The sequence below is a fragment of the Hyperolius riggenbachi genome, chromosome 7 (assembly GCF_040937935.1).
Source record: "Hyperolius riggenbachi isolate aHypRig1 chromosome 7, aHypRig1.pri, whole genome shotgun sequence".
NCBI lineage: Eukaryota > Metazoa > Chordata > Amphibia > Anura > Hyperoliidae > Hyperolius > Hyperolius riggenbachi.
In genome coordinates this window covers 215,878,902-215,899,960 of record NC_090652.1, presented here as the reverse complement: position 1 = coordinate 215,899,960, position 21,059 = coordinate 215,878,902, and the positions used below count along the sequence as shown (strand labels likewise).

The 21,059-nt window shown below is 43.9% G+C and overlaps 1 protein-coding gene across 4 annotated transcripts in view; it reads left to right on the top strand.

Annotated features, from left to right (window-relative positions):
* Positions 1-21,059, top strand: part of ADARB1 (adenosine deaminase RNA specific B1) — a 168,750-nt gene that overhangs the window by 112,875 nt on the left and 34,816 nt on the right. For 2 of the 4 annotated variants that reach the window (XM_068245211.1, XM_068245210.1), the window contains 2 exons: positions 9,288-9,359; positions 13,908-14,830. In XM_068245211.1, the coding sequence (XP_068101312.1) occupies positions 9,288-9,359; positions 13,908-14,830 (995 nt within the window). Of the gene's footprint in view, positions 1-9,285; positions 9,360-13,170; positions 14,831-21,059 lie in introns of those variants that run through there. The other 2 variants (XM_068245214.1, XM_068245212.1) reach the window with 2 other exon arrangements.

Here is a 21,059-nt window from a genome sequence, read left to right as displayed (position 1 = left end):
CCATACTCCTAAACTCCTAATTTGATTTGCCATTGTTTTGCAATGGCAAATCGGATTGAATCGAATCCCGATCGGACATGTCGGATTTAATCAGATCGTAAATAGAATCGTAATAAAATCGCACAAATAATCGTATCGTGTAGATTGGGCTTTAAGGCTGCAGTCCTTAAATGGGAACTTCAGCCTAAACAAACATACTGTCATTAAGTTACATTAGTTATGTTAATTTGAATAGATAGGTAATATAATTTGTTACCCACCCTGTTTTAAAAGAACAGGCAAATGTTTGTGATTCATGGGGGCTGCCATCTTTGTCATGGGGGCAGCCATCTTTTTGGTTGAAAGGAGGTGACAAGGAGCAGGAGACACAGTTCCAACTGTCCTGTGTCCTGATAACCCCTTCCAGCTGCGCACGCTAGGCTTCAAATGTCAAATTCAAAATGTAAAAAAAAAAAAAAATTTGCACCAAAACAGCAGAACGAGAGCAATAACATCAGAAATCCCATCATGCTTTGCACAGCATCAGGGGAAAAAAGCCCGGGCAGTTTTCTTCTGTGCAGCTTAAAATGAGGCTTGGATAAGAGAAACAAAGTTCTGATGCTGTGAAACTGTTAAAGAAACACCAGGCCTTTTCAGTGCTGCTGAGTCGATTTTTAGTCCGGAGGTTCACTTTAAGTGGTTAATGTATTCTGAAGCCACTTTGTAAACCTCATAATCTGCAACTGTCTTTAATGCTGCCAAGCTTTTACATTTTTAAATGTTAAATATTGTCTTATCTGCAGAACCCACCAGTCCACCTACATAATTTATTCAAATGATCGCGTCTGGATGCTCGATTAATACATTTGCTTTGTACTTTTGTACTCATGTACACATATAGATAAATGATGGCAACAGTGAATTAGGCTTATGGCTGAGTCAAGATGGTAAAAAGCATTTTCAACTACCATAGTTTTAAAGCCTGGCTCCAAGAACAAATTGTTTCCCTGGACCGGTTTTAACACTGTTGCGGAGTTTGCCTTTGTGTAGAAGCAAAACAGGTATGATGGGTGCCTTACGCGCCTGGTAATTTGGGCATTGCAGTACAGGGGTTCCCAGAAGTATTAAGCTCTCTCCGTAATGGGTGCTCGTATATAGTATAGTATAGCCAAGCACTGCTCTGGTGGTTTGGCAATCAGAAATGGGGGTTAGTTTGGTTACCTGAGTGCACACCTGATCAAGAATGGGTACTGGGGCTTAGTCTGGGCCCTGTAACTTGGCTACGGTAGCCACATAGTTGGTGGTGGTGGTGGTGGGAGTTACTCATTAGTGTTAGATGTAGGTGTGTAAGTTGGTGTTGGTCTCAGTCCACGCTGAACGTGTTAAAAACAAATCTGCTCAGGATGATCTGCGCTCCATTGCACGCTTTTTATTTTACCTGCTATTGTGCATCCACTTCGTCCACCACTGCTCAATCCACAGATCAGAGCCTGGCAGAAGCATGGGGCTCCCCATTGGCTTGCAATAGACCAAACCTTCCTAGCAAAAGGGTTGACTTTTATTGGTCTGCCATGAGTTCTCTTAGGAGAAACCTGCTAGGGAGGCTTCCCATTGGTCGTTTGCAATCCAGTTGGGGATTGGTATGCTATGCTTCTGCTGGGCTCAGATCTGTGTGGACTGAGCAGTGGGTAGAATCAAGTATTGGAGGTTCTCATGCAGTGACCAGCCTAGTGAGAAAGGACACTGTCCATTCTCAAAGGCTTCCATTGTGCCCATGCACAGTGCAGTTTCTAGGCTAAAATGCACCCAGGGCGAGGGTGTAAAAATTGCCCCCCCCCCCCCTGGTATAGGTAGCCAGCTATAGGTCCCCCCCCAGTACAGGTGGCCAGGCATAGGTGAGCCAGTAAAGTTGCCCCCCCCCCCCCCGTATAGGTTAGCCAGGTAGTTGCCTCCAGTATAGGTAGCCAGTATAGTTGCCCCCAGTATATGTTAGATAGGCAGGCACCCCTCCCCCCCCCCCCCCTCGGTATAAGTTAGATAAGTAGGTGCCCCCAGTACAGGTTAGCTAGGTAGGTGCCTCCAATATAGGTAGACAATATAGTTGCCCCCAGCATAGGTTAGATAGGTAGGTACCCCCAGTATAGGTTAGTTAGGTAGGTGCCCCCAGTATAGGTAGCCAGTATAGTTGCCACCTGTATAGGCTAGGTAGGTAGGTGCCCCCAATACAGGTTAGATAAGTGCCCCAGTATAGGTTAGATTAGGTAGCTGCCCCTCAGTATAGGTTAGATTAGGTAGGTGCCCCCAGTATAGGTTAGACAGGTAGCTGCCCCCCAGCATAGGTTAGATAGGTAGCTGCCCCACAGCATAGGTTAGATAGGTAGCTGCCCCCCAGTATAGGTTAGATAGGTAGCTGCCCCCAGTATAGGTTAGATAGGTAGCTGCCCCCCAGTACAGGTTAGATTAGGTAGGTGCCCCCCAGTATAGGATAGGTAGCTGCCCCCAGTACAGGTTAGATTAGGTAGGTGCCCCCCAGTGTAGGATAGGTAGCTGCCCCCAGTATAGGTTAGATAGGTAGCTGCCCCCGAGTACAGGTTAGATTAGGTAGGTGCCCCCCAGTATAGGATAGGTAGCTTTCCCAGTATAGGTTAAGTAGGTAGGTGCCCCCTCATAATGCCGGGGGGAGCCAGAGCCACTGGGAGGGCAGCCCGACCTCTTCCTTCCTCTCCCGGCCGCCCTTCTTGCTCCACCCTCGGACTGCAGCAGAGTTGGCACGCAGGGAAGCGCTGCTATACACAGTTACCTCCCTGGATACGATCGCCGCTCACGCCCTGCTGGTCTCCTCTCTGCAATGTAGCCGCTGATACACACGTCACGCTGCTTCCTATGTAAACATTGCAGAGAGGAGACCAGCAGGGCGTGAGCGGTGATCGGATCCAGGGAGGTGAGTAACTGTGTATAGCAGCGCTTCCCTGCGTGTTAACTGCTGCAGTCCGAGGGGGGAGCACGGAGGGCGGCCGGGAGAGGAGAGGGAGGAAGAGGTCGGGCTGCCCTCCCTGCGGCTCCGGCTCCAAGGCCCCCTCCCCCCCCCCCCCCCCCCCCCCCGCTACCACATCCCCTTCCTCTGCGCCCAGGGCAGCGGCACGAAACGGCCCTGCCCATGCACTAGCGTTTGCTGTAAAATGCTGCAGGTCAGGACTTAGCATTACATTTACTGCAATGCAGTAAATTGAAAAGTTTCTAAACGCAAGTGGAAGCAGACCCTATGGATATGTTTCCTGCTTTCTCTGTGCTGCAGGAAACCTACTGAGCGAGAACCTTTACTGTGCAATTGGGAACTGGCGCTCAGGGCTGTGGAGTCGGTCCAAAAATCTACCGACTCTGACTCCTCAGTTTAGGATTCCACCGACTCCGACTCTCCGACTCCTCTAATTTGCATATTACAATTTTGTTGATTAATAGTATGTAACATGAAATTCGTCTCTTAACTGCCAACGCTTAGGAATTTTACAAGACAACCGAAGTGAGAAGGATATGTAGACTACTATATTTATTCCCTTTAGGCTTCTTGCACACCAAGACGTTGCCTTAGGTGCCACGTTAAGGTCGCATAACGTGCACCTAACACAACAAATGGTGCTGCAAGAGCCGACGGTAGAGTGAGCCGCGTTAGGTGGCTCGAGTCCTATAATGTCTCCCAGAGTGGCGCTGATTGGCCAGCGGGACCACGTGATGCGGAGCGAGACACTCTGCATCACGTGGTCCCGCCGGCCAATCAGCGCCCGCCAGTGCAGTGAATATTAAGTAGCCATGTGCGCGGCTACTGTAGCTGGCTCTCCCCGCCTCCTCTCCGCCCCCCACTGCGCATGTGCAAACAGTCTAACGCGGCTATAGCCGCTCCAACGCCGTAGCATGCTGCACTTTGCACAGAACGTGCAGCGTTACATGTAACGCAACGTGGGCTGTGTGAACAGCCCACTTGTGTTACATTGCTGTGCGTTGGGGGAGCGTTACAGGCGCACTAACGTGCGCCTGTAACGTCTTGGTGTGTAAGCAGCCTCAGACTAAAACTAGTCCTTGGTAAGAGTACTTGTAAAAGGTACCAACCGGAACAAAGAACATATATCAGGCCCTAGGCAATGTAAGTGTGGGTACATGTAAGAATGATGTGCAGGTACTCTGCAGGGGAATGAGGAGATTGTAAACGGACAACACCTCTGTGTTCAATGTGCACAGCATTCTCAGTGGATTCCCTGCAGCTCTGTGGGGAGTGCATATGTAGAGTATAGTACTACTGTGTAACAAAGTAAACCTGAGACAGATGAAATTAAAGTTTTATACATACCTGGGGCTTCCTCCAGCCGCCTTCAGGATAATCAGTCCCTCATTGTCCTCCTCCACCACCTGGATCTTCTGCTATGAGTCCAGGTACTTGAGCCAGTCGGGCGTAGTGCGCATGCACACACTCCGCTGCCAGGAGCATACTACACCTGTGCAGCACTATGGCGCAGGTGCAGAATGTTCCTGGCCGGACAGCGCTGACTGGCTGAATTACCAGGACTCATAGCAGAAGATCCGGGTGGTGGAGGACAGCGAGGGACTGACTCAAAATACAGAGGATTTCCACCCACCACGACTAAGGCTACAACTACAACCAACCAGAATAATCGGATTACTTTGGATGGCAGAGATTTAAACTGGATTGAAATCCTCCATGAAGCTTACCACTGCTGAACACACCAAGCCTTCTAACAGCTGACCTGAAACAAGACCTTCAACCTCTCTGAAGACTTGATTGCCTGTGATTGCCCTCACTCCACCCTGTGAGTAACCCTTTATCCATTATCCAAGGCATATGCACCAAGTGACTATTTTCCACATTTGTTATCATTTATCATCTAACTCTAAAACAAGGAACTTTACTTAAAATAAATCTATGATCCAACTCTGTGTAGGAATGAAAGGAGGTTGCACAGATCCCCTTTGATCTCAGCAGGACTCCAGAAGTACAAGCTATCAGAACAAGTCTATTGTCTCTAATGTCAACATACAAATACTCATCAAAGGACCTTTTCTCTGCCTGCCCTCTAAAGAATCAATTACAAATTAACACCTCACTAGCTCTCCTTTTAAAATCCTTTGGGATACTGAGGAAATGCAGAAGGGGGCGGAGAGGTAGTGGGTCCAAAAATAAACACCAGGGAAGCAACACCAGGCAAAGGATAACAACTTTGACAGTGAAGCCTGAAAAACATCCCCAGCAAAGCTCAATCACAGCCACACTCTGCAATGCCAGATCGATAAATAATAAGACTGCAACTATACATGACCTAATAGAGCTCTCTGATTTGACCTTTTTGACAGAGACCTGGCTTGGGAAGCATGCAGGCCCAACTCTTGAAGCAACCGTGCCGACCAATTATTCAGTTTTGCACTGTGAGAGACAAGTCCGCAAGGGTGGGGGGGGTTGCCATATGCTTCAGATCCTCTTTGAACATAAGGCCCCTGCCCATAGGCCCCACTGAAACCTTTGAATGTCTTGCAGCCCAACTGTCAGCAGAAGTAAACATCAACATATTGCTCATATACCGCCCCCCCCCCAAAAAAAAAATGGTCCAGCCTTTCTTAAGGAAATATCTGAACTCTTATCCTGCCTAACAGTGGAACACCCTAGATGGATCATCCTGGGAGACTTCAATGCATGGGTGGATGATCACGACTCCCACCTAGGAAGTGAACTACTTCTCATAATGAATGAACTGGGTCTCTCTCAGGCTGTCAACCTCCCCACCCACACGAAAGGGCACACCCTGGATCTTATATTTCATTCCGGACTTTTAATATCACACATGGATATAAACCCAGTGGTATGGTCAGACCACCACACCATCCACTTCTCTCTGACAGCATCAGCGATAAAACAGAGGGAAAGAACTCATAAAATACCGTCCACTGAAAGATGTCTCACCCCAGCACGTTCAGAATACCCTCAACTTCGACGCATTAACCAATCATTGCGCGGACCCAGACTCCATGGTCCTGATGTACAACCATGCAGTGTCATCTGCCTATGACGCCCTTGCTCCAGTTCGCATTAAACAGTCTACACCACTTCACCATGCACGGTGGTTTGACAGCTCACTAAAGGACATGAAGAAAGAAGTGCGCAGACTAGAAAGGAAGTGGCGAAAATCCCAGAATTCAAAAGATAAACACACCCTTGTCTCTCACCTGGAAAACTACCAAAATGCGATCACCAAGAAAAAATCCTTCTACCTATCACAGGAGATCGCAAAGGCCGCCAACAGACCAGCCCAACTATTCCACACAGTTGATAACTATGTAATCCATCCTGTCTAAAACCTACTATAACTCCCTCAAAGGAGCTATGTGAGAAATTTGCGTGCTACTTTGCTGACAAAGTATCCTCCATTCGGTCTCTCATTCAATCCACAGCACCCAAGACTCATGCAACTCCTGGAAATAGCTGTAAAAACAACCTGGACTGATTTCAAAAGTATTAGTGAGGAAGAGATCTCAGACATCCTCCGTCGCCTCCGCCAGACAACCTGCGACCTGGACCCTGGACCAACTAAACATATGCTGAAATGCCCTGACCTGCTTGGTCCAGCATTTCACAAAATAGTATATTGCTCTCTACAAGCAGGGAGGTTTCCTACCTCTCTAAAAGAAGGAATCATCAAGCCCCTTCTTAAAAAACCTTCCATGGATCCAGATGCTATGAGCAGCTACAGACCTGTCTCCAACCTCCCCTTCTTAGGTAAAGTTATTGAAAAGGCTGTCTATCTGCAACTTGAAACCTGGCTGTCAGTAAACATCCTGAACCCTCTACAATCTGGCTTTAAGAAACACCACAGCTGTGAAACAGCCCTCATCCAAGTCTGCAACGATCTGCTCATGGCAAGGGACAGAGGGGAATGCTACATCCTAATCCTGTTGGATCTCTCAGCGGCTTTTGATACAGTTGACCATGAAATCCTGCTTAACAGACTGCAGGAGTACTGTGGCATCAGTGGATCAGTCCTCCAGTGGTTCAGATCATTCCTGACTGACAGAACACAGAGAGTATCCCTAATACCCATAATGTCCAAACCTGCACCTCTACAATTCGGAGTGCCACAAGGATCAATCCTATCCCCTCTGCTGTTTGCAATCTACATGTTGCCACTCGGCACACTTATCCAACGACATGGCCTGACGTACCACTGCTACGCCGATGACACACAGCTATACCTGTCCTTCAAACCTGGTGGAACAGACCCTACCCCAAAAATAAACTCTTGCTTAGCTGAGCTACAGGCATGGATGAATGATAACTGGTTGAAACTGAATGCTGACAAAACTGAGGTCCTGTTTGTCCAAAGCCAGTGCCCGCCACCAAAACAGCTCTATCCTAAAGCAACACCAATCAGGATTGGGAATTCAGACATAAACAGCTCCAACTTTGTGCGCAGCCTTGGCGTACTAATCGATGGGGAATTGAGTTTCAGAAACCAAATTTCATCTGTAGTTAAATCCTCCTTCTTTCATCTGAAGAACATTGCAAAGATTAAACATCTGATTCCCCCAGAGGATCTTCCAACCCTAGTCCACGCCTTCATCACATCACATCTGGACTACTGCAATGCCCTTTATGTTGGCCTCCCCAAAAAGGACCTGCGTCGCCTGCAATTAGTGCAGAATTCTGCTGCCAGATTGCTAACAAACCAGCCTCGCCACTGTCATATTACACCGATCCTTCGCTCACTGCACTGGCTACCAGTAGAATGGAGAATACTCTTCAAGATTGGACTGCTGACATTCAAATCCCTGCACAGTCCAGGCCCTGGATACATGAAGGACTTGCTGAAGCTGCACCACACCTCTCACAACCTCAGATCAGCAAGTTCTGTAAACTTGGTCACTCCCAGAGTGCACCTCAAAAAATCTGGAGATAGAGCCTTCTGCCATGCTGCCCCTACTCTCTGGAACTCCCTACCACACCCAGTAAAGACAGCACCATCCCTGGAGCTATTCAAATCCAGACTGAAAAGCCACCTGTTTAGCCTGGCATTTCCAGATTTATAAAATGTCTTCCTCTGTACCACGATGGTCTGAGCCATGCTTATGCGCTTTGAGTCCCACGGGAGAAAAGCGCTTTACAAATGTTATTTGTTGTTGTTGTTGATTAGCCTGAAGGGGGCTGGAGGAAGCCCCAGGTATGTATAAAACTTTACTTTTCATCCGTCTCAGTTACCCTTTAATTTGTAGTCACCAAACCAAATTTTAATAACCTATCAAATTATTTGATTTCATCAGCAAAGTGAGTGCATACATTTGCATAAATCAGCATCAATGCAGAATTATTTCCATCTCATTGCCCATCTCTATTAGTGATACAGCTACACATCAGGCTTTATTCTTACAGCATAGATGTTATTTAGTATATATGAGATTCCTGTGTACACATCATATATACAGTCACAATCCGATATGTATATCTGACCTTAAAAATACAGGGACTGCTTTATTGAAGCAGCACAAGTAACTAAATTTGATTGGTTTATTTCATTTTTGTGGACTAAGCACAGCTATTACTGTATATATACTGTATATTTACATTATTTTTAATGACTATTATCTGAGAAATAGAACATTTTATCATATTTTCTATTTTAATTACAGTTACAAATTCATTAGGAGTCGGAGTCGGTGCATTTTTTTCCGACTCCGACTCCAGTCACCCAAAATTGCCCGACTCCACGACTCCGACTCCACAGCCCTGCTGGCGCTTAGGCATAGGTATAAGAGGGTTAATTGGAGAGAGGGGTTAGGTAAGGAGATGGTAGAACCTAGTTAACATTACCAAGATTTTACATTCTGAATTACCCGAGGCAGAACCGCATGCAGGTTCTAGATTGCAATAATCTGCAACTAGTTAACCACAAGGTATTCCTTTGTATCTTCACCACTCAAAAGGCGCATACTTTGGCTCATTCAGTGTTGCCCGACTGTGATCGGGAACCAATCACTTGGGCGACATTTCCGGTCCGAGGCTGTGCAGATGCGTTGCTTGCTTGCAAGCAATGTGTTCTGTTCCATGCAGGGGGCATCACAGGAGTGGGGTCACGTGACTGGCGGGGTGAGTGGGAAGAACAATGCTCTTTGCTGTCATGATCCGCCAGGTTTTCAGCGGAATCGGCACTTATCAACTAAGTATCATCTGGCATGTGTGCGAATCTTAATTGTCGTCTGTCGCTGTCTTGACCTGATTTTTAAAAGAAGTGTTGACACAAAGTATTCCATTTCAGAGCGTGGCACCTTTCGTCAATCAAGAAAGCAGAAGTATTTCACTATGGATGTGGATAATGAAGAAAACATGAGTAAGATGTCATCTGTGAAACATTCTACATAATTCTTAATTTACCGTTTACCAAAGCTAAATGTTTCATCACTCTGCATACTTCATTCCATAAGTTATGAATAAGAGTACATTTTTTGATACTGCAGTCCATTAAAGCCAAGCTCCATGCTTATATAATCTAACACCATTTAATTCAGTCATGTATTAGTCCTAAAACTTTGGGATCTATTTTATACACCATTAAGTTAGGTTGTAGACATCAGTCCTATTGAAATAATGATATTCTGAAGGAAGTTGATATGTGTCAAAATGCACAAACCAGTATGTAAGCCAAAAGCAAATTTTGGACAAGCACTATCAGTAATAGGTAAAATGTGGATAGGTTCCTAGTATTACCCAGTGAACCAGAAAACAAATGGAATGTGCTAAATGGGCAGTAACCAAGCCACATAAGAAAAAGAAGAAAGCGCCCAAAGTACAGCACCAGACTAATCAAAATTAAGTATAACAATCTTTTTTGGGGACAATTTTCACATAAAAACAAAATCACCAACGGTGAAACAGCGGGGCATATAAATGCTATTATATCAAATAATTAATAATTAATGAATTAGAAAAATATGTCCTCAAAACCTTAGACAATATAAATACATAAGTCACAACCAAAAAAATCATAATTGTGCAAACCACAGATACAGAATTATATATTGCACAGTGATCCAATAAATATTCCATAAATTAATGAATACAAAAGTATTCCACCTAAATCAGGGTAATATTAAAGAATTGGTAGCCTATATAAATATGAGGTTATATGTAGAGAGAGACCCCGTGCAATAAAGGATAAAGTGCAATAAGTGAAAGAAAAGAAAAAGACTTGCATATGAAGGATGAGGACAAAGGACGCCACCGCTAACCGCTTTAATGAATCTCGCGGGTCCAACCCGCTTCTGAAGGAGGCAAATTTCAAATGCGTGCAGCTGCTGCTGGGGCATTTTAAAAGCAGCTGCACACATTTGAAATTTGCCTCTTTCAGAAGCTGGTTGGACCCGCGAGATGCATTAAAGAGGCAAAGTGTAAAAAAAAAAAAAAGTTTTACTCATGCTTTCCTCAGCCCCCTGCAGCTGATCGGTGCCCTCGCCGTGTCCCTCCGATCTTCCTGTCCCCGCCGGCGGCCACTTCCGGTTTCGTCGTCAACGGCCGTCAGGCTGGGAACGAGAGTGATTCTTCGCGTTCCCAGCCACAATATCTCCCCCTATGCTGCTATTGCTGCCTTCCTTGCCGCAATAGCAGCATAGGGGGCGATTTTGTGGCTGGGAACGCAAAGAATCACTCGCGTTCCCAGCCTGATGGCCGGTTACGGCGAAACCGGAAGTGGCCGCCGGCGGGGACAGGAAGATTGGAAGGACACGGCGAGGGCACCGATCAGCTGCAGGGGGCTGAGGAAAGCTCCAGGTGAGTAAAACTAATTTTTTTTTTTTTGTTTACACTTAAGGTTCACTGTAAGGTGGTCTGCGGTGGCGTCCTTTGTCCTCATCCTTCATATGCAATATAACAATAAAGATTGTTATACTTTTATTTTGATTGGTCTGGTGCTGTATTTTGGTCACTTTCTTCTATTTCTTATGTAAAATGCACAAACCCTGAAACTTGTAAATCGATGTGGTGCAGCACGCATCATAACTGCTAAGGATGGATCATATAAGGAATGATGTATTTTAAGAAGTATCTTTTAGATAATTGGTAAATTCACTAGACAAGGTTATGGAGGCTATTAGGAACAGGCTTTACTGTTTTATTCCACCTGTCCTTTTTCCATGCTAGGACAGATAAACTGAAATATGTCCTTATCTTGTGAATTTTTCCCGGTAGATTTCCATAAAGTAGTTTCTGAAACTCTTCTCAATATGCATCAGGATCACAAACCTTGCACAGTATTTTGAGCATCACTTCACATGCACCACCCAGCTATACTTCCAGTATATATTCAGGACATTGTCTTCTCCATTCTCTCCACTTTAAACCTACACAGAACCATGTTATACCTTTATCTAGCACTGACACATTTTCTGAAGCGTTCTATGGATTAACGTTTTGTGTCTTTAACAGTGTTAAGTGTGACCCACCATTTAATGTCACTATAGCCGTCTCATCCACTTAAGAGGAAGGCCTTTGTTCTTTGGGGTTGTGGCAAGAAAAGGAGTGCTCCGAGGGAATCCTAGGGAAAACTGGGTAGAACGAACTTGCACCATACAGAGGGTGTCCTTTGTAGTATTTGGACCTGCTCCAGCACTGTAAAGCAAGAGAAAAAGGTTTTAACTGGCGTTTCACTAAAAGTTTCTGGAGTAGTAGGAAAGGCTCATGCCTACTGATCTTATTTCTAGTCGTCGTCCCCCATCCCCCCCCCCCCCCCCCCCAATGGGAGGAGACAAAAAAAACTAGTAATGTGCAGAATGGTTTAAAAAAAAAAGTCTAGTCATTTGTCATTTTCCATGTCCCATTTGAGACTTTCTTGGTCATCCTGTCTCAGACAATTGTTAGAAGCATGACCTTGTAATTATGGTCATTTGATTTACACTTTAATGGAAAGTGCATTCCTGCACAAATTCAGGTTTCAGTCCACATCAGTTAGGTATTAACAGTAGCGTATTGGGGCAAGTTGCACTATGTAAAATTATAAATTGGTGTATATTATATAGAAAATGTATTTTGGAAGCTTATTGCAAATTAATTTACTTTATAGATTGAATTTTATATTTTGACCAAGCAGTATATAAGTAAAATGGGATAAATATGTTAAATGTGAAAAGGACACAACAGGAGTCACAGTGCAATTTCAAGTTCATAAGTATTTTTTTCGTATTAAAAAAAAAGAAAAAGTGCTCCTTTGCTTTCTAATCAACCTGCATGTATTGTGCTCCCCCAGTTTCCCAACGCTCTATGTATGCACAGTCTACCCAAGTCAATAAACCTGCTTAAGCAGGAGATGTCATCTCCAATGGAAATATCTGTGGCTTTCAATTTCCAGCTCCAGTAGGGCTTTATATGCAGCAAAGAAGCAGCCTTCTAGAGCAGATGTCATAAACCCTCATTTATTTGCACCCCAAAAAGCATTAAAATCTAAAGAACGCCTTCCTAAGTCCACCACATAGACCATTTGTGTTCTACTATAGATCCTATGTGATAGATCCAGCAGCGACTTTTTAAAAAATGTTTGCAGTGCAAATGTCTTTTATGACCTCTACACTGCAGCCTCTTCTTTACCGCTTTCATAGCCCTATCAGAGTGGCAAACATGGAGACGCAGAAGAGCCTTTACAGTGCTGCTGACAACCCTGGACCCATGATTTAATCAAGCACTTTTATTAACCTGTGTGGTTAGTACATCTACTGAATTTTAAGGACACTGAGTTTGATTTGACATTTTGCACATTTATTTTCTGTTAGTGAAAAGACTTAATTTAAAATGGATACTTTTGTGGATACAGTATACCAAACTATTTGGAACATCTTAGTTTGCCATAACTGCCTAGGCATTGATAAAGAAATTTCCTGACGTGAATGCAGTGATTGGGAGGGGACCTAGTAAATAATTAGTCTGAAGATGATTTGATCCTGCTCCCCAATCCAAAGAATTGTGACTTGGCTTAAATCAATTTCATTTCCCCCTTTTTTTTCCCCCTGGTGCATTGCTAGACTTGGTGGTGAGTATCACATTATACCTTTATGATATGGATATGGACTTATTATATTCCTTTCTGTATATTGGTCAATTTCTAATAGAGACCACAGAATGTAATAACCAACAGTGATTATATTTTCTTATTACAGAGTTTGCTATATTTTGTTTTTCTCTTTGGTCTGAGCGCCGAAAGGAGTAACCTATCGAGCTTTTGCTGGAGGATGTTATAAATGAAAATTTAGCAACCATTCCATCAGCTTTGTTAGCTGGGTAAAGTGGTGTGTGTTTGCTATAAATAGCAGAATGTTACAAGCCTTATACACCTGACTCCAACAGTACTGTGTGTTCTAAGTGAAAGCTTATCTTAGCGTTCCATAAATCAGATGATTTCCCAATTATTTTTCCCCAACTTTTTAAACTTGATTGAATTTAGCCTTTTGTCCAGTGTATTGTTTACTGTTTTTTACTTGTATATTTCACAAATGGTTTAATCTTTATTTTCTAGATGTCAGGGAATTATTGAGGGAAAAAAACTGCTAAATACCACTGAGATTTTAAATGTTTTACTTTCAATATGATTGATTTGTCCCATCTGTAGATTTTCTGTCCATTTTGCATGATTTATATTTTCATATTAAGTTTTTGGCCACTGTCCTTATACAGTCAATTCTAAATTAGCATGTATAATACTTTAAAATTTTAAAGGTTTAATTTGTGATTTTATTTAAAATTTAACAAAAATGGCAGCTAACATATGCCATGAGTAGGTGTTCCGTGACCACACATCACTGAACCAGTGACAAAGATAGATAAGGAATCTATAAATTTTGCATTTACAAGATCCTGCAACGAAGGCGTTGTAAGTTACTCTTTCTGGGCACCATAGGTTCAAGCAGCACTGACGTTAAAGAAAATCGTAACATGGATGGAATATCAAAGGATGGCAATGTCCACGCTCCCGGGGAGGGGGCACAGCTTTCCAATGGGGGTGAGGGAAGCAACAGGAAACGACCACTGGAGGAAGGTAACAATGGACATTCCAAGTTCCGTCCAAAGAAGAGGAAGAAAATGCCAGGGCCTTTATTGCCAAAGAACGCACTCATGCAGCTGAATGAAATAAAGCCTGGCTTACAGTATAAACTTCTATCTCAGTCTGGACCAGTCCATGCACCAGTTTTTATCATGATCGTTGAGGTTAATGGGCAAGCCTTTGAGGGTTCAGGTCCAACAAAGAAGAAAGCAAAGCTTCATGCAGCTGAGAAGGCGTTACGGTCCTTCGTACAGTTTCCAAATGCATCAGAAGCTCACTTGGCAATGGGTAGAACTCTGTCCGTAAACACAGACTTTACTTCTGATCAAGCTGACTTTTCTGACACACTGTTTAATGGATTTGAGAAGCCTGATCAATCCAACCATGCATTTTTTCTGGGATCCAATGGAAATGAACTTTTTAGTTCGGGTGACTACAACATGTCTTTAATTGGATCTGGAAATCTTGTGCAGTCTCCTCTTCCCACACCATCTCAATTCCCACCAACAAGTGGAAAAAATCCAGTGATGATTTTAAATGAGCTGCGGCCTGGTTTGAAATATGATTTTGTTTCTGAGAGTGGAGAAAGTCATGCTAAGAACTTTGTCATGTCTGTCACAGTTGACAACCAAACATTTGAGGGTTCTGGGAGAAACAAGAAGCTTGCTAAATCTCGGGCGGCCCAGTCAGCTCTGGCATCGTTATTTAACATGCAGTTGGATCAGACTCCCTCCCGACTGCCTATTCCAAGTGAAGGACTACAGTTACATTTACCTCAGGTAAGGGGACTGGGAATTTTTTATTTTAAATGTACGTGTGTGTATATATACTGTCATTTACTGCATGGTTCTTGATATACCTTCTTCATCTTTTCATTTTCTGCATATTTGACCCCAAATAGTTATTTCTGTGTTTTTGGTGTTGAACCTGGATGCAGTTGATACACTGACATATTTAAAGGAATACTATCGATGTATGCATTTATTTTTAAATGCTGTATGTTGTAGCACACATTAGGACAAGTACTAGGAGCAATTTGATTCCTCACACAGCTGTTCCTCTCAGCTGTAAAATACTCTGTCAGTTTTGGCGTCAGTGTTGGATACAAAATGTATCTAATACTGAGCTCCCAGAGGGCTAGACCATGTCTTTGCACAGGGGAGTTGCTATCAACTCCTCAGTTTATACTTTAATTATCACCTTGCTGAAAGAATCTTGTTGATATAGTGGTAAGGGGTTAAAGATTCTAGCAATGTGTGTTTATTATCTTTGCTTCTCTTTATTGATAAAGATACTAATAATGCTAATTGTAGACAGTGGTCTGCCCCTCTCAGCAGCTTGTAAAGTGGATGCAGCCTGGAGTGAATCGCCTCAAGCAGGCAGCTAGTCTGAGTGTAAACACAGACTCCTGGTATAGCTAGTTATATTCCAGCAATATTCCAGCTCATTTAGTTACCTGTTACCACCTCAGATCAGCCTATTTCTCCTCATGTCTGCTGCATGCTGTGAGTGACGCAGTGAAATCTATTTGTGAGCTGTGTGACAGAGTAACTAAGCAGCTCAGGGTGACCCAAACTACTATGAGCTGTGTGAGAAATGAATTTTTAAGCAGGGATAGTGAGAGAGAGACCTGGGTGAATAAATAAAGTGCCCCTAGCACTAGTGGTAATGTGTACACTAATATAGAGTATTAAAAAAAAAGTCGTTTCAATCGATAGTACTCCTTTAAGCTGACATTCATGAAAATCCAGCTAATTTGAGTCTCCTGGGAAGAAAAAAATCTGATTTAGTAAACAGGATTTATCTTCACCTTCTTGAACAAAATCCGTTATGGTTTGGTACTTTTTTTTTTTTTTATCATCCTTCTTACATTTAAAGGGTACTAGCAACTAGCACTAACAAAGTATGCTATGCCTGTTCCTGTTTGTTTAAAATATATATTTTTGGGCTAACCGCAGATAAGCTTATCAAACACTACAATATGCATTCCCTTTAAAGAAAATTTGAAGTGAAAATACATATACTTGCCTCAATAGGGGGAGACCTCCCTGATCCTCCTCGAGCCCACAGATCCAGTGTGGGACCATAAGGGCACTTTTCCACTAGCAATCACAAATGCCAGCAAATGGGATTTTTCATTAATTTTGTTATGCAATTGCGATTTTTCATTTGCATTGCATTATCCCTCTTAAAATCGCTCCAGAAAGTGATTGCGATTTACAAATCGAATCACTATAGTGGAAAATACTTCTCATGATTTCTATGATAAAGTAGCAACCCTAACGATTAAAATTCATTAACGTTTTGAGTTTCAGCTGTGCAGTGGGAAAAGGCCCTAAAATCATATTTAACAATAGCTTATTATTAGATTATACTGGTATCCCCGGTTTACGAACGCCCGACATACGAACGGCCCGATCCTATCGCGATGACGTCATTATCGTGTTGGAACTTTGAAGAAGCAGCTTCAAACTTCCCCTGAGTGCCGGCGCACGTCCCTGCAGCAGTGAACTTGCCTCTGAACTGAGTCCATTGCTGTCTGTCCTCCGCTCTGTCTCCTGCTCCATATAGCCGCATACAGCCACCGCAAGATGCAGCATCCACTTGCTTCCTGTATGTCATGTGACATACAGGTTCCTCTACGTCACATGACATACAGGAAGCGGTGCGATGCTGCATCTAGTGGTGGCTATATGGAGCCGGAGAACAGACAGTATTGGACTCAGGCTGGAAGGTGAGTCCATGGGCAGAGAGCAAGGGGACAAAGCTGGGCACGAGGGGGGGTAAAAGCAGAGAGTGGCACGGTGTACAAATTTAGGCACAGGGGTCAAACAGAGTACAGTGGCAAAAGAAGTAGAGGCAGGGGGGTGACAAAGGCACAATGGGTACAACAATCCACGAGGGGGGGTAGAAATGGAGGCACAGAGTTCAAACTGAGGCACAGGGTTACAAACAGGCACATGGGGTACAAGCAAAGGCACAGAAGGGGTACAAAAGGCATAGGGCGTACAAACAGAGGTAGGGACATAGAGGCACAGAGAGGGGACAAATGTGCACCGAGAGTACAGAGGCACTGAAGGGGACAAACTGGCATAGAGGGAGACAGAGGCACAGAGGGGGGCACTGGAGGCAAAGGAGGGGTACATAGGAGGCAAAGCGGAAGGAGATAGCACAGTGTTCTGACGGATTCAGGTTAAGAACGAACCTACAGTCCCTATCGTTCGTTAACGGAGGACTACCTGTGTATATTTTAATATATCTACATAGTGCACAAAAAATATTGGGGAACACAATACATGAGAAATTCAAGACATTGTATGACACTGTTCTTCTCGGAAATTTTTTATTACAGCCGGATGGCATGAAAAAGTAGCTGGGTGGGGCGCTACCCGCCCGCGTCCCTTCCCTCCAATCAGCGGGAGGGAAGGGACGCGGGCGGGTAGCGCCGATACAGAGGAGGCGGGGGAGCGGCGCTGACAGTCACAGGTAAACAGCCTGTTGACGAAACGCTGTGTGTCGCTAGCACGGCGCTGGGGATAGCAGAGCACAGGGGGGTTCTGGGGGCACACCATAGGGCAACGGAGGCTGGTCTTAGTGTGCACAACCAGCCTCTGTGCCCCACTAACATCATTAAATCCCACCTCCGGTTCTCTTTAAGATGTGATATTGTGAAGTTTTGTTCAAGGTAAGTTTTTGTTAGTAAAATGTTCTGGTGATATAACCCCCAGAAGTGAAAGTCCAAATCACGGGCTCTTAACAGTATATTAGCTAGCGTTCATGACGAGATCTTATACAATTTATGTAACGCATTGCTATATTATGATTTTCTCTGTTTTCATTGAGAATTGTTACGGTTTTAAATTAAATGCGACACCTTATTGTATTTTAATTTTTGACCGGTTTTATCTAACTAGGAAACTCTTTAGTTTGCAGTGTGTGTACAGGGCTTAGAACTCGTTATATCTCGTTACTGCTATGTGTTCCTATTGGAGTAATTTCTTCTCATTACCTGTCTCTGTGATGTCCTAAGGTTAAAGCAGAATTACAGTCCAGCATAACATTCAGTAAAATGTGTTTTCCTTGTCATTATTACTTACCGTATATACTTGCCCAAAAGTTGGTGGGGTCGGCTTGCTTGCGAGTGATGTGGTCCGTGGTCCCCTCCCCCGTCCGCTCCCCCCGCGGCCGCCACTGCAATTAGCTTACCCGGCGGCTTCCTCTATTCCCGTCTCCGTGCAGGCAGGCATGTAAATGATTCACAGCAGCTCGCCCCACGGCGCCTGCTGTGTGATGAGGGAGGAAGCTGTAGGGAGAGCGGTTCCCATAGTAACGGCGATGCACATCGCCGCTACAGGAAGCCGCTCTCCTGCTTCCTCCCTCATCACACAGCAGCCGCCGCGGGGCGAGCTGCTGTGAATCATTTACATGCCTGCACGGAGAGGGGAATAGAGGAAGCCGCCGGGTAAGCTAATTGCCGCGGCGAGGGGGGCAGTGGGTCCACCTACCTATACTGAGCACTATACTAGCTATAATGGGGCACTATACTAGCTATAATGGGGCACTATACTAGCTATAATGGGGCACTATACTAGCTATACTGGGGCACTATGCTAGCTATACTGGGGCACTATACTAGCTATACTGGGGCACTATACTAGCTATACTGGGGCACTATACTAGCTATAATGGGGCACTATACTAGCTCTAATGGCTATAATGGGGCACTATACTAGCTGTGCTGGGCACTATACTAGCTATGCTGGGCACTATACTATCTATACTGGGGCACTTTACTAGCTATACTGGGGCACTTTACTAGCTATACTGGGCACTATACTAGCTATACTGGGCACTTTACTAGCTATATTGAGCACTACCTATCTATACTGTGAACTTTACTAGCTATACTGGGAACTTTACTAGCTGTACTGGGCACTTTACTAGCTGTACTGGGCACTTTACTAGCTGTACTGAGGCACTACCTACCCATACTGGGCACTATGCTAGCTATACCGGGACACACGGGGGATCACGCGGCCAGCATTTCCTACCCCCGACTTATATGGGGGTCAATCATTTTTCCCTGGTTTTTCAGGTAAAAGTTGGGGGGTCGGCTTACATGCGGGTCGGCTTGCTTGCGAGTATATACGGTATACACTTATTTTGAGTGTCTTTGTCTTAAATTAATATCATCTATGTAAAAACCACAAGTCTCCTCCAGCAAAGAATACAGCAGGGCTGGGAACTGCAATGGATGTATTCTATGAAATTCAGTCAGAAAAGTGGAAAACATTCTTCTCGGCTTAGTCTCATTGAATCCTGCAAATAAAACCCAGTTTATGCTTTTTTTTTTTTTTTTCTACTTTAATCACAAATTACAGTTTGACTGCATTGATGATGGCCCTATCTATGCATTGCGATTCACTGAAGAATCATAATAGTGTATGTAAAAGAGGAGAGGAGTCCGCTACTGTTGCTAAAGTTTTATTCATCAGTCACATAGCGTATAATGACTTTTTGTGCCTTTACACCTGGTTGGCAGTGGGTGCAGGGCACTGACCTATGCCTGATGGCCATTTCACTCTGCAAGGGCTTCTTCCACCTTAGTTTAACTGCCTCAGAAGAAGCTCCTATGGAGCGAAAAAGCCATCTGGCATAGGTCCGTGCCCTGCACCCACCGCCGACCCTGTTTAAAGGCACAAGATGTCATAAACTACTGTATGTGACTGATGAATAAAACTTCAGCAGAAGTAGCAGACTCTCCTTTTTTGCATACATTATTATTCTGCTGTAAATCGCAATGCATAGATGGGGCCATCAATCAATGCAGTCTCTGCACTTCTGTCTGATATCCCTGCTGATCACGCTGCTACTAATCATGGCAAAAAAAAAAAGAAAAACACGTGTGGGGAAGTGGCGTAAAGGTAGCCATACATCAGGTGACTTGACAGCCGATCGGCCATCCAATTCGATTATAATCAGATCTGATGAAAATTGGTGCCGCCAAATGCATGCTTTACCGACCATGTGACCAGTTTCGGGGTGCTTAGAGTGAACCGCTTAGGGTGTGGTTAACCTATTGTAGCAGTGGACACATTTTGATTGTACTTTAATTGAACCTCAGTCAAGAATCCTCAGGTCAGGAACTAAGGCACTACAATGACATTTTAAGGAACTAAGGCACTACAATGAAATCTTAACCACTTGAGGACCTAGGGCTTTCTACCCCTTAAGGACCGGCCACTTTTTTTCCATTCAGACCACTGCAGCTTTCACAGTTTATTGCTCGCTCATACAACCTACCACCTAAATGAATTTTGGCTCCTTTTCTTGTCACTAATAAAGCTTTCTTTTGATGCTATTTGATTGCTCCTGCGATTTTTACTTTTTATTATATTCATCAAAAAAGACATGAATTTTGGCAAAAAAATGATTTTTTTAACTTTCTGTGCTGACATTTTTCAAATAAAGTAAAATTTCTGTATACATGCAGCGCGAAAAATGTGGACAAACATGTTTTTGATAAAAAAAAACCCCATTCAGTGTATATTTATTGGTTTGGGTAAAAGTTATAGCGTTTACAAACTATGGTGCCAAAAGTGAATTTTCCCATTTTCAAGCATCTCTGACTTTTCTGACCCCCTGTCATGTTTCATGAGGGGCTAGAATTCCAGGATAGTATAAATACCCCCCAAATGACCCCATTTTGGAAAGAAGACATCCCAAAGTATTCACTGAGAGGCATAGTGAGTTCATAGAAGATATTATTTTTTGTCACAAGTAAGCGGAAAATGACACTTTGTGAGAAAAAAAAAAGAAAAAAAAAAGTTTCCATTTCTTCTAACTTGCGACAAAAAAAAATGAAATCTGCCACGGACTCACCATGCCCCTCTCTGAATACCTTGAAGGGTCTACTTTCCAAAATGGGATCATTTGTGGGGTGTGTTTACTGTCCTGACATTTTGGGGGGTGCTAAATTGTAAGCACCCCTGTAAAGCCTAAAGGTGC